The sequence below is a fragment of the Saimiri boliviensis genome, chromosome 20 (genome assembly GCF_048565385.1).
Source record: "Saimiri boliviensis isolate mSaiBol1 chromosome 20, mSaiBol1.pri, whole genome shotgun sequence".
NCBI classification, from domain to species: Eukaryota; Metazoa; Chordata; class Mammalia; order Primates; family Cebidae; genus Saimiri; species Saimiri boliviensis.
This window is the reverse complement of record NC_133468.1, coordinates 31,790,614-31,804,440: the sequence shown is the minus strand read 5'-3', so window position 1 is coordinate 31,804,440 and position 13,827 is coordinate 31,790,614. Positions and strand designations below refer to the sequence as shown.

At 54.1% G+C, this 13,827-nt stretch overlaps 1 protein-coding gene across 3 annotated transcripts in view; it reads left to right on the top strand.

Annotated features, from left to right (window-relative positions):
- Positions 1 to 8,009: 8,009 nt before the first annotated feature.
- Positions 8,010 to 13,827, top strand: part of EPHB4 (EPH receptor B4) — a 30,873-nt gene continuing 25,055 nt past the window's right edge. The window contains exons 1-2 of one of the 3 annotated variants that reach the window (XM_074390634.1): positions 8,010 to 8,097; positions 12,185 to 12,306. In XM_074390634.1, the coding sequence (XP_074246735.1) occupies positions 12,255 to 12,306 (52 nt within the window). In that variant the 5' untranslated portion in view covers positions 8,010 to 8,097; positions 12,185 to 12,254. Of the gene's footprint in view, positions 8,098 to 11,461; positions 12,307 to 13,827 lie in introns of those variants that run through there. The other 2 variants (XM_074390633.1, XM_003934169.3) reach the window with 2 other exon arrangements.

Sequence of the window (13,827 nt, the reverse complement as noted above, 5' to 3'; positions counted from 1 at the left end):
CTCAGCTTCCTGAGTAGCTGGGATTACAGACACGCGCCACCATGCCCAGCTAATTTTTTGTATTTTTAGTAGAGACGGGGTTTCACCATGTTGACCAGGATGGTCTCGATCTCTTGACCTCGTGATCCACCCACCTCGGCCTCCCAAAGTGCTGGGATTACAGGCTTGAGCCACCGCGCCCAGCCCCAACTCCGTTTTCTAAAGTGTTGAGATTACAGGCGTGAACCACAGTACCCCCCCCCCTCCCCACAATCTCTGCTTGGACATCAAATGGGCAACTCAAACTTGGTATTTCCAAAACCAAATACTCAAACTCCTGCCACCTGCTCCTCTTGTGGTCCTCTCCTCTCTCCCGCCACTCAGCCCGGAAACCTGGGATTATACTGTAATACTCTTTTTTTGTTTGTTTGTTTTTGTTGTTGTTGTTGTTGTTTGAGACGGAGTTTCGCTCTTGTTACCCAGGCTGGAGTGCAATGGCGTGATCTCGGCTCACCGCAACCTCCGCCTCCTGGGTTCAGGCAATTCTCCTGCCTCAGCCTCCTGAGTAGCTGGGATTACAGGCACGCGCCACCATGCCCAGCTAACTTTTTGTATTTTTAGTAGAGACGGGGTTTCACCATGTTGACCAGGATGGTCTCGATCTCTTGACCTCGTGATCCACCCGCCTCGGCCTCCCAAAGTGCTGGGATTACAGGCTTGAGCCACCGTGCCCGGCTCAAATATTATCTTCTTAGTGAAATTTTCCTTGCCAATCCCATTTAAAATTGAACCAATGCTTTGGGAGGCAAAGGCAGGAGAATCACTTGAGCCCAGGAGTGTTAGATCAGCCTGGGCAACATAGCAAGATGCTGTCTCCACAAAAAATTTTAAAAATAGAAATACATTTTAGATAAATAAATGAAATAAAATTGGCCAAGCATGGTGGCTCACGCCTGTAATCCCAGCACTTTGGGAGGCCACGGCAGGCGAATCACCTGAGGTCAGGAGTTTGAAACCAGCCTGGCCAACATGGTGAAACCTCATCTTTACTAAAAATATGAAAATTAGCCGGGCGTGGTGGCGTGCGTCTGTAATCCCATCTACTTTGGAGGCTGAGGCAGGAGAATCGATTGAACTCGGGAGGTGAAGGTTGCAGTGAGCCGCGATCGCGCCACTGCACTCCAGCCTGGGCAACAGTGTGAGACTCCGTCTCAAAAATAAATAAATAAAATTAAACCATACCTCCTCCCCTTTTCCTATTTTTCTCTCCATAGCACTTAGCATCATCTAACTGATATATATTGCGTATGTATCTTGTTCGTTGACCGCCTACTCCCAATAGAAAGTTAAGCTCAGGACAGGCTCGGTGGCTCAGGCCTCTCACAGCCCAACACTTTGGGGAGGCCGAGGGTGGAGGATCACTGGCGGTCAGGAGCTGGAGACCGCGATGAGCTATGATCGCGCCCATGCACTCAGCCTAGGCAACAGAGCGACATCCTGTCTCAAAAAAGTAAGAACGTTAAGCTCCACGAAACAGGAGCTTCTGTTTTCTTCGCTGCTCTCCTGAGCCTGGAACAACCAAACATTCACGGTAGCTGCAGGAACCGTCCGGGATCCAGCCCCACCAACCCGCCAGCGGTTGGAGACCTGCGACTTGCTGTTCACGTGACTGCCGCCCAGGAAGGAAAGATGGCGGCGCGCGTGATGGCTTCAGAGAGAGGGCAACCAACGAGAGGACGCCGGCTCGCCAGAGCGTCCACGCCGCCGCCTTTTCTGCGATTGCGTCCTGGGAAGGCGCGAATTCTGGGGCTACGTGCGGGTCCTCCTCTCCACCATTTTTTTTGATGGAAAAAATAATTCTCAAAGACGGTTTAGTCTGACCTGCCTCCCCACCTCTTGGCATCCCCAGGATCCAAGGCGTGTAAAAGACGGGATTATGGGGCTAGGCGCGGTGGCTCATGCCTGTAATCCCAGCGCTTTGCGGGGCCAAGGCGAGAGGATCGTTGAGCCCAGGACTTCGAGACCAGCCTGGGCAACATAGCGAGCCCCCATCTCTAGTTTTAAAATGGCGTATAGATTAAAAAGTGAGCCACGTGTGATGGCGCGCACCTGTAGTCCTAGCTACTGCGGAGGCTGCGGCACGAGAATCGCTTGAACCGGGAGGCGGAGGTTGCCGTGAGCCGAGATCGCACCATCGCACTCCAGCCTGGGTGGCAGAGCAAGACTCCGTCTCAAAACAAAAAAAAACAAACAAACAAAACAAAAGTAAGAAAGAAAATGATGGGATTCCGAATCTGGGATTTTCTCCCGTGCTGTCAATGACCCTGTCAACCTATTAGGTGACCACAGCGTGTCCTCCCAGCCCTCACTTCCAGGGATCCCGGACCCTGGAACACACACGCCCCGTCCGCCCCTTCGGGACAAGCAGATCCAATGGCACTCTCAGAGTTGGCCTTAAATGCTAATTTCCTGGAGATCCGCCCACCCCACCCCACCCCATTCCTGCTGTGAACTCCCCAGGATTAAGTCTGGTGAATCTGGGCCCCCCTCCCCCAAGTCCCTGGGGCAGATGAGCCCTTGGCCACCGCCCCTCCAATTTCCTGCAGACCCAGCAAACAAAAGGCTCTCGGGAAGAGAGGCGAGCCGAGCAGGGCGCCCTTCCTGCAAGAACAGCTGATGGGGCAAAACGGCCCAGGAGTGAGCCAAGGGGAGGGATGAATTTCCAGCGTTCCAGGAGGGCAGCAGTGCAAGGCTGGACTCCTGGGTCCTGGGGAGGGAGGGTACCCAGGCAGCAGCTGGATGTGAAAGGCTCTGGCCAGATAGGTTGCTGGGCTGTGCCGCATGGGGTGATGTCAGCCTTAGGGAATGGAGGGGGTGGTGGGTTCTCTGGGGTTCAGGTGAGTGCTCTGGTCCCCAGGCTGGAAGAGGGGGTTGGGAGAGGCCTGAGGCCCTGCGTCATCTCCTCTGGGGCTCAGCCTACCTTCCCCTGGCTCGACCTGCTACCCTCCGTGCTGGCCCCACCCGGCCTGGCTTCCTGCTCCTCCCCACACATCTTTCTGTGCCAAGCTCCCCTAACCAGCCCAAGGGCTACTGGTCCCTTCCCGACCCCGGTATCCTAACCTCGTGCCACAAATAGTCGTGGAGCCAGCCTCCCGCTTTCCCTTGCCCCCATTCCCGGCCAGGACACAATAGTCAGGGGAGGGCCACAGTGCCGTCTGGTGGGTGCGGGGATGCTGGCATGGGGGACCTGGCTTCATATCCTGCCAGGCTGTCAGGGGAAGGAGGAAACAAAAGACTTCCCCCTGCTGGGACAATGACCCTCCCACTACCTCTCCCCAATCCTCCCACTCCCCACTAGCTTTCCAACCCCCGCAACCGGCCTTCTTAGCTCCGGCCCCAGCCCCTTAGCCCCTCTCTCCTCCACCTCCATGCCCTCTGGCATCCCTGGCCTCGGCTGCAAACTGCCCTTCTCCTCTCATTTCTATCAGCTCACTGAGGCTCACTGCCATTTCTTGCTATTTCTCTGAGCCTCCAGCTCTTCCAACAGCACTCAACAGCCCTGCCTCTAACCCCAGCACTAAGGCAGGGAGCAGGATGGGAAAGTCTGCATGAAATGTGAAAGGGTCAACCATACAATCACACTTTTTTTTTTTTTCCTTTTTTTTTTTTTCCAGACTGGTGTTTGAAATTTTTTTGTTGTTTTTTGAGACGGAGTTTCTGCTCTTTTCTGCAAGGCTGGAGTGCCACGGCGCAATCTCAGCTCACTGCAACCTCCGCCTCCTGGGTTCAAGCGATTCTCCTGCCTCAGCCTCCTGAGTAGCTGGGATTACAGGCATGCGCCACCACACCTGGCTAATTTTTTTATTTTTAGTAGAGACGGGGTTTCTCTGTGTTGGTCAGGCTGGTCTCCAACTCCTGACCTCAGGTGATCCTCCCGCCTCAGCCTCCCAAAGTGCTGGGATTACAGACTTGAGCCATTGCACCCAGCCAATCATACCCTTTTGTTTGTTTAATTTTTTTTTTTTTTTTGAGACAGGGTCTTACTCTGTTGCCCAGGCTGGAGTGCAGTGGCAAAATCTCGGCTCACTGCAGCCTCCACCTCCTGGGATCAAGTGATCCTCCCATCTCAGCCTCCTGTATAGTTGGGATTACAGGCATGGGCCACTGCACCCAGCCTATTATTTTTATTTTTGAGACAGAGTCTTGCTCTGTCGCCCAAGCTGGAGTGCAGTGGTGCGATCTTCACTACAATCTCTGCCTCCTGGGCTCAGGTGATCCTCTTACCTCAGCACCTCCGAATAACTGAGACCACAGGTGCATGCCACCACGCCTGGCTAATTTTTGTACAGACAGGGATTCACCGTGTTGCCCAGGCTGGTCTTGTACTCCTGGTCTCAAGTGATCCACCAGCCTCAGCCTCCCAAGTGCCCAACCCTTAACATCTCCTGAATCCTCCCCTGGCTCCATCCCCACAACAGTGTCTCTGTCTTTCTCTCTCTCTCTCTCTCTCTCTCTCTCTCACACACACACACACACACACACACACACAGACACACACATACACACACACGTCTATTTGGGGTCAAGCCCACGTATTCACTTGGTTACTGCACTGGTTTACTCGCCTTCAGTCTTGATTCCTTTCAGTCCATTCCCCAGAGCTATGCACTTGGGATCTTTCTCTACAATCCATACAGTGTTGCTTCTTGGCCTAAAACCCTTCACCAGCTCCTCAGGACAGTCCTACAAACACCCCTAATGACCTGAGGCTGGTCCTAAGGCACCTCTCCAGCTCACCCATGGTCGCTGTCCGTGCCTTCTCTGACCTGGCGTTGTGAACTCTGACAGCTCTCCAAATGGGGCAGTCTCATCATGTCGGCAACTCTGCCTCTTTTTCTTTGTTTGTTTGTTTGTTTGTTTTGAGATGGAGTCTCACTCTGTTGCCCCGGTTGGAGTGCAGTGGCACGATCTCGGCTCGCTGCAACCTCCATCTCCCAGGTTCAAGTGATTCTCCTGCGTCAACCTCCCAAGTAGTTGGGATTACAGGCAGTTGCCACCACACCTGGATAATTTTTTTGTATTTTTAGTAGAGACAGGGTTTCTCTGTGTTAGCCAAGATGGTCTCGATCCCCTGACCTCATGATCCTCCCACCTCAGCCTCCCAAAATGCTGGGATTACAGGCATGAGCAACCATGCCCAGCCACAACTCTGCCTTGAAACTCCTTTCCTGCGCATCTCTTCTAGGACTCACTCAGGCAGCGTGACCTGCTGCAGAAAGCTCACCTGAAACCTGCATCAGCTGTGCTTCCTGCGTGGTCCTGTAGGGTCTTCTGTATACCACCACGTATGCTCGGCGCTGAGCCACCTGGATGCTGGTAAGGTCCGTGGCTGTTTCTGCCCCTGACCTGTCTAATCCTGGAAGGTAGAGAATGACTTGGTGCCCTCCGTTTTCAATTTTAATTTAATTTTATTTTTTGTTTTTAGAGATGGGGGTCTCACTATGTTGCCCAGGCTGGCCTGGAACTCCTGAGCTCAAGCAATCTTCCCACCTTGGCCTCCCAAAGTGCTATGATTACAGGCAAGCGCCACTATACCTTGCCTGTTTTTTCTTTTGTTTTGTTTTTGAGATGGAGTCTCGTTCTGTTGCCCAGCCTGTAGTGCAGTGCCTCGATCTTGGCTCACTACAACCCTCACCTCCCAGGTTCAAGTTATTTTTGTGCCTCAGCCTTCTGAGTAGCTGGGACTCCAGGCACGTGCCACTGCACCCAGCTAATTTTTTGTATTTTTAGTAGAGATAGGGTTTCATCACGTTGGCCAGGCTGGTCATGAACTCCCAACTTCAGGTAATATGCGTGCCTTGGCCTCCCAGAGTGCTGGGATTACAGGCTCACGTAAGCCACCACACCTAGCCTTTTTAAAACTTTTTTTTTGGCCGGGCGCGGTGGCTTAAGCCTGTAATCCCAGCACTTTGGGAGGCCGAGGCGGGTGGATCACGAGGTCGAGAGATCGAGACCATCCTGGTCAACATGGTAAAACCCCGTCTCTACTAAAAATACAAAAAATTAGCTGGAAAAAACTTTTTTTTTTGAGATGGAGTCTCGCTCTATTGCCCAGGCTGGAGTGCAATGGCGTGATCTTGGCTCACTGCAACCTCCGTCTCCGATTTCAAGCAATTCTCCTGCCTCAGCTTCTTGAGTAGCTGGGATTGCAGGTGCCTGCGACAATACCCAACTAAGTTTTGTATTTTTTTTTTTTTTTTTTTTTTTTGAGACAGAGTTTCGCTCTTGTTACCCAGGCTGGAGTGCAATGGCGCGATCTCGGCTCACCGCAACCTCCGCCTCCTGGGCTCAGGCAATTCTCCTGCCTCAGCCTCCTAAGTAGCTGGGATTACAGGCACGCGCCACCATGCCCAGCTAGTTTTTTGTAATTTTAGTAGAGACGGGGTTTCACCATGTTGACCAGGATGGTCTCGATCTCTCGACCTCGTGATCCACCCGCCTCGGCCTCCCAAAGTGCTGGGATTACAGGCTTGAGCCACCGCGCCCGGCCTTGTATTTTTTTAAATAGAGACGGGGTTTCACCATGCTGGCCAGGCTGGTCTGGAACTCCCGACCTCGGGCAACCCTCCTGCCTTGCCCTCCCAAAGTGCTGGGATTACAGGCATGAGGCACCACGCCCATGTTTTAACTTTTTTTTTTTTTTGGCCTCACAAAGTGCTGGAATTAGGTAAGAATTTGAGACCAACCTGGACAACACAGAAAGACCTAAGACCTTATCTCTACAAAAAATTAAAATAAAATAAATTAGCCAGGCCAGGTGCAGTGGCTCACGCCTATAATCATAGGACCTTGGGAGGTTGAGGCTAGACCACTTGAGGTCGGGAGTTCAAGACTAGCCTGGGCAACATAGTGAGACTCCATCTCTACAAACTTTAACAACATTAGCTAGGGATGGTGGCGTTTGCCTGTAGTCTCAGCTACTTGGGAGGCTGAATGAAGCAGGAAGATCTCTGAGTCTGGGAGTTCGAGGCTGCAGTGAGCCACAATCATGCCACTGAACTTCAGCATGGGTGATAAAGGGAGATCTTGTCTCTTAAAAAAAAAAAAAAATTAGGTGTAAAAATTAATGTCTTGTATTGGAAAAAGAAACAACTGATGGCCAGGCGCAGTAGCTCACACCTTTAATCCCAGCACTCTGGGAAGTCGAGGCAGGTGAATCACGAGGTCAGGAGTTCGAGACCAGCCTGGCCAATATGGTGAAACGCCATCTCTACTAAAAATACAAAAAAGCTAGCCAGGCATGGTGGCTCAAGCCTGTAGTCCCAGCTACTCAGGAGGCTGAGACAGAAGAATTACTTGAACCCAGGAGGTGGAGGTTGCAGTGAGCCGAGATTTCACCGCTGCACTCCAGCCTAGGCAATAGAGGGAGACTCCATCTCAAAAAACAAAGAAAAGACACTGCAGCTGACCTCAAATGTTTAAAATATGACAAATATTATAAATATTACACAGTCTAGAAAAATCACAATATTTATAGTAAATACGGCTGATGTAGTGCTGGAATACTTGCATTTCCTACTTTTTTTCTTATATGTATATGTTACTCTTTGACCATTTCTTCATATGATGATTTTGTAATGTTATTTTCTATTCTTCCTCAGTCTTTCCTCTAGGATGGCTAGTTAATTTGTTTCTTTGAGATGGAGTCTCACTCTGTTGCCCAGGTTGGAATGCAGTGGTGCAATCAAGGCTCTGTGCAGCCTGGACCTCCCAGGCTCAAGTGGTCCTTGCACCTCAGCCTCCCCAGTGGCTGAGACAACAGCTACGTGCCACCACGCCCAGCCAATTTTTTGATAGAGACAGGGGTCTCACTTTGTTGCCCAGGCTGGTCTCAAACTCCAGGACTCAAGCAATCCTCCCGACTTGGCTTCCCAAAGTGCTGGAATTACAGGTGTGAGCCGCAGTGCCTGGCTAAATTCTTTTGTTTGTTTGTTTGGGGAGGGGGGCGGAGTCTCGCTCTGTCACCAGGCTGGAATGCAGTGGCTCAATCCTGGCTCACTACACCTCTGCCTCTTGGGTTCAAGTGATTCTTCTGCCTCAGCCTCCCAAGTAGCCTGGGTAAGTTTTTAAAATTTCATTATTGTTTATACACATTTATTTGAGCTTCACAACTCTGTTGGTATTGTTGAAAGCTCTATCAAATTCCTTTCATAACAGAGCTGTAAGATGTCAGGTCATTTCAAGTGTTCTCACTTTCAAAACTGTTTAAATGGATGGCACTTATTAACCAGGGCTGTGGAAGAAGCCAGGCAGGTGAGAGGTGCTGAGGTTTAAACTTCGTGAACTTTGGACCTGACATAGTTAGGTGGCCCAGAAGAGGGGAGACTGGGACGTGGAAAAGTATGAGAAGTTCAACAATTTACAGAGAACGGGATGATTTGTTCCTTGTTATTTCTTTTTTTTTTTTTTTTTTTTTGGGACGGAGTTTCACTCTTGTTACCCAGGCTGGAGTGCAATGGCGCGATCTCGGCTCACCGCAACCTCCGCCTCCTGGGTTCAGGCAATTCTCCTGCCTCAGCCTCCTTAGTAGCTGGGATTACAGGCACGCGCCACCATGCCCAGCTAATTTTTATATTTTTAGTAGAGACGGGGTTTCCCCATGTTGACCAGGATGGTCTCGATCTCTTGACCTCGTGATCCACCCGCCTCAGCCTCCCAAAGTGCTGGGATTACAGGCTTGAGCCACCGCACCCAGCCAGACAGGGTCTTGCTATGTTGTCCAGGCTGGTCTCAAACTCCTGGGCTCAGACAGTCCTACCAAAATACTGGCATTACAGGTGTAAGTCACTGTGCCCACTGAGATGAGTGTTTTCTATTTTTTTAAAAAATTAATTAATTTATTTATTTTGAGACAGAGTCTCACTGTTGCCCAGGCTGGAGTGCAATGACATGATATTGGTTCACTGTAACCTCCGCCTCCCGGGGTTCAAGAAATTCTTCTGCCTCAGCCTCCCGAATAGCTGAAACTACAGGCCTGCAAAACCACGCCTGGCTAATTTTTGTATTTTCATTAGAGACAGGGTTTCACTGTCTCAAACTCCTGACCTTAGGTGATCTGTTTGCCTCGGCCTCCCAAAGTGTTGGGATTTCAAAGACCAAAGGTTAAAAAAAAAAGTGTTGGGATTACAGGCATGAGCCACCGCGCCCAGGCTATTTATTTATTTACTTTTTTTTCTTTATTTTTCTTTGTACTCCCCAGGGAATGCTTATTTACTTTATATATCTTTTTGAGAGAGTCTTGCTCTGTCTCCCAAGTTAGAGCACAGTGGTACAGTCTCTGCTCACTGCAACCTCCACCTCCTGGGTTCAAGCAATTCTTGGGCCTCAGCTTCCTAGAAGCTGGGACTACAGGTGTGCACCACCACGCCCAGCTGATTTTTGTGTTTCAGTAGAGAAGGGGTTTGATTCAACATGTTGGCCAGGCTGGTCTTGAACTTCTGACCTCAGGTGATCTGCCCACCTTGGCCTCCCAAAGTGCTGAGATTTTGGACCTGAGCTACTGCATCCAGCTAGAAGACATAACTTTTAGAGGCTTCAGGATCTGGGTACGGAAGTGACAGCAGCAAAAGGCAGGGCAGTTTGGGAGCGGGTTGCAGAGAACCCCAAGGGAAAAGCTGAATAAGAGGAGGGGAGACTAGGCCTGCATGGGGAGGGAGGAGGGAATTCCCAGCTCCAGCCTGATCTGCCTGGCTCCAGCGAAGCCGGCTGTTTCCTGCCCTCAGTGACCCACCCCAACCCTGGCCAAGGACCCAGGCAGAACGGCGAGGAAGGGCAGTGGTGTGGGGAACACCTCTTGCAGCAGGAAGATAAGTAAGCTGGGACAAGAGGTTATCACAGGCCCGCTGTCCCCTCTGGGACGTAAGGGCCCTGGCAGCCCCCTAGACATCCTGGACTCCGGCGTCTCTCTTGCTGGGCTCTTCAAGATTCTGTCTCCCAGCGGAGGGTGGTGGCTCACGTCTGTAATTCCAGTACTGTGGGAGGCCAAGGTGGGTGGATCACTTGAGGTCAGGAGTTCAAGACCAGCTTGGCCAACATGGCAAAACCCTGTCTCTATTAAAAATAGAAAAACTAGCCAGGCGTGGTGGCAGCCGTCTGTAATGCCAGCTAGTTGGGAGGCTGAGGCAGGGGAATGGCTTGAACCCGGGAGGAGGAGATTGCAGTGAGCTGAGATCGTGCCACTGCACCCCAGCCTGGGCAACAGAAACTCCATCTCAAAAAAAAAAAAAAAAGCGAGATAGAGATCGATTTTGTCTCGTTAATTCCTTTTGGAGCCCTTTTCTTCTGCTCCTTGCAGGGGTTGACTCCTGGAGCAGCACCTCCTCCAATCCATCCACCCAGTAACCCTTAGACGGCGGGGGTAGGGTGGGGGAGTGGGGTGGGGTGGGGAGGTGGGGGGGGTTGGTGGGAGGAGCACTGCTGTGCTGGACCCTCCCCGCTAACTGATGGGAGGGTGGGGGGAGCTGGCAATGAGAGGAAGGGCCCCTCCCAGCCATCCCGAGGGCCCCCAGGAGCCAGACAGGAAACAGCTCAGGAAAGACAGCAGCAGCCGCCGCAGCCCCAGCCTCAGGGGTCGTGGCTGCAGGCGGCGGGGGAAGCCCCCCCAAAACACGAGAGTGAGAGTGAGAAGGGCTATTTGGAGATCTACCGGGACCCCTCACCCTCTCGGACACACCCACTTTCTTTCTTTTTCTTTTTATTGTTGTTTTGTTTTTGAGAGGGAGTCTCGCTCTGTAGCCAAGGATGGAATGCAGTGGGGGCGACTCACTGCAACCTCCGCCTCCCGGGTTCAAGCGATTCTCCTGCCTCAGCCTCCCCAGTAAATTGGATTACAGGCGCGCGCAACCATGTCCAGCTAATTTTTGTATTTTTAGTAGAGTCCAGGTTTCACCATCTTGGCCAGGCTAGTCTTGAACTCCTGACCTCGTGATCCGCCTGCCTTGGCCTCCCAAAGTGCTGGGATTACAGGTGTGCGCCATCGCCCCCAGGCCACACCTACCTTTTCTTTACCGTTGTTTCCTCGATTTTTCTCTATTTATCCCCAGGTCAGCTCAATGCGCGCCCCCTCTGGACAGTTTTAAGGGCTCCGTTGCGCGCGCAGTAGGTCCCCAACACTTAATGTTTACGGGGTGACTGTGTGAACGTTCACTGCAAGGTTTTCCAAACTTGGATTCCTCCTTCGGACCCCCTGGGCAGCCCCTCCATTCTCCAAAGCTTCGGCCCCCTTTTCCTTCCCTTTCCCCCCCAAACGCAGTCCCTGCGCCCACTAGAGGGTGGTGGGCGCATCCAAGAGCGGCATCTGGAGTCCGCAGCAAGGTCAGAGCGGGCTTTGTGAGCGCGGTGACCATCTACCCGCACGCCTGGGCGGCCCCCTGTGTTGCTGCTGGGTGTGTATTTTCTCTGCTCTCTGGTGCCAGCCGGGTTCGGGCCTGTCCCGGGGGTCCCTAGGCCCCAGCCTGAACAGGCTGCGTCCGGGACAGGGCGCACGGCCTCGGCGCACATCTGGGCGGTCTCGGGGTTCCACGCCCGCCGCCCCTCCCCCTTCTGCAAACTTTCTCCCAACTTCCCGACCTGCTCCGCTCGGCGCCCCTCTCCGCTTCCCTCATGAATTATTCAGCAGCGTGAGCTCCAATCAGCGCGCCCCGGGCCCCCTCGCCGAGCCCCGGCGTAGGGGGAGCTGCCCCCGCCCCCCGCGGTTCCCTCCCTCCCATGCCCGGCGCCGCCCGGCCCAGTCCCCGCGCTGCTCAGCCCCGGCCCGGCCCGCCCGGCCCCGCGCCGCAGTCTCCCTCCCTCCCGCTCTGTCCCCGCTCGGGCTCCCACCCTCCCCGCGCGCGAGGAGAGCACTCGGCCCGGCGGCGCGAACAGCGCCACTGCTGGGAGGGGGGGAGACCGCGAGCGGCCGGCTCAGCCCCCGCCAGCCGGGGCGGGACCCTGAGGCCCCGGAGGGACCCCAACTCCAGCCACGTCTCGCTGCGCGCCGGCCCGGCGTGGCCACTGCCAGCACGCCCCGGGCCCGCCGCCGGTGTGCGCGGCGCAGCCGCGGGGCCACACTTGGGCGCCTCGCCCGGTGCCCCGCGCGCTCGCATGGGCCCGCGCTGAGGGCCCCGACGGAAAGTCCCGAGCAGAGAATCTGCATCCACCCGCCCAGGGAGAATCAGAGCTGGGGGGGCGAGGGCCCCCCAAACTCGGATCGGACCCTAAACGAGTGAGGTGGCGCCATGGAACTCCGGGTCCTGCTCTGTTGGGCTTCTCTGGCCGCTGCTTTGGAAGGTGAGTTTCCTTGGGGGGCACCCCGTCACTCCTGGGACCTCTCCCCCACATCTGGGCCTCGGAGTGGAGGGGCCATCCTCTGTCTACCTCTACCCCGGCACCCCAATCCCAAGCACTTCGAACCAATAGTGCTGGAACGGGAGGGGGGCGGGGAAGAGGCGCCCGGCGGGGAGTGGAGTTTTCTTTTGTTTGGGAAAGAGATGGAGTCTGGCTGCGACCCGGGACATTCCCCTACCCGGGCTCCCCAAACTCTCACTGCTGACTCCAGACGCCCCTGGCAGCCTTTTCTTTCTTCCCTACCCCACTGTTCAAAACTACTGCAAAGTTTCTGACCCACTCCCACCTCCCGCCCTACGTGACGGAACGTTTCTGGAGGAGCAACAGCAGACAAGGCAGAACTTGGTGCTGGGCCCTAAAATGACCCCCGCCGCTAATTCCTTAGCGATCACACTTTGGTCCTACAGTTCCACACTCCTGCAACAGGATGGCCTCCTTTGCATTCACACCCCAAACACCCAAACTGCTCTGCAGCCCAGTGCCCCGCCCCTGCTAGATGGCCCCTTGGTTTCTACAGGCTGCACCCCATCCCTTTAAATGCCGTCTAGACCCCCGCCTCAGGTGAGCCCCGGGCTTCCCTGGAGACCTAGGAGCCAGTAGAAACTGACCCACACGGCCCCCACGTCGCCCTAACCCAGCCTAACTCCAGCCTCCTGGTCTCCAAGTGTTTCCTCGGCCATGGGTCGCTGTCCCTCCTGGCTCCTAGAGGGGAGCCAAGAGCCCTGGAAACCCTCCTTCTATGTCCCTAATCTCCCTTAAGTAAGCTGCCAACACCTCCTTTCGCTATCTGGTATGAAAGGGGTCTCTGGCGGGGGATAGGCTATGGGGGGGCTCCTGAAAGGAAGGATTCAGCGGTGTTGGAAAAACCCTCTCCCCCAGGCTGGGGAGGACTGCTCTGGGCTGAGGATCAAAGGCTGGGTGTGGGGTGGGAGTGAGGGGAGGCTTGCCAGCTCAGAGAAAGGAGAAGGGGAGGGGGGGAAACGTGAAGGAAGAGGCGAAGAGGAAGAGGTGGGAAAACCACGAGGACAAGGTGTGGTGAGAAGAAAAGACACAGGCAAAGAGAAAATGGTGATTGTGACACCTATTACCCGAGCGCTGGCAAGCCTCCTGCCTATGCTGAGCACCTTACAAAGGTTAATTTCACCTCTCCAGCAACACTGAGTGGGGGCGCTGTCATTGGCCCCAGTTTTCAGAGGAGGAGGCTGGGGCTTAGTTAAGGTTAGTTTATCCAAGACCCTGTGCCCCGAGGAACGCCGAGCAGTGGAGGCAGAAAGAGAAGGAGAGACAGTGACTGTCAGAAAGAGAAATGGAGGTGGACAGAGAGTGAGGGAGAGAGAGGTGAGAGACCGAGAACTGACAGATCAAAGCGTGCTGCGGCCGCGCTGGGCCGCGCTGGGATTCGGAGGGAGCCGGCGCTTGCTCCGGGCTGTGGACTACCCGAGGCAGAGACAGTGTGTAAATTGG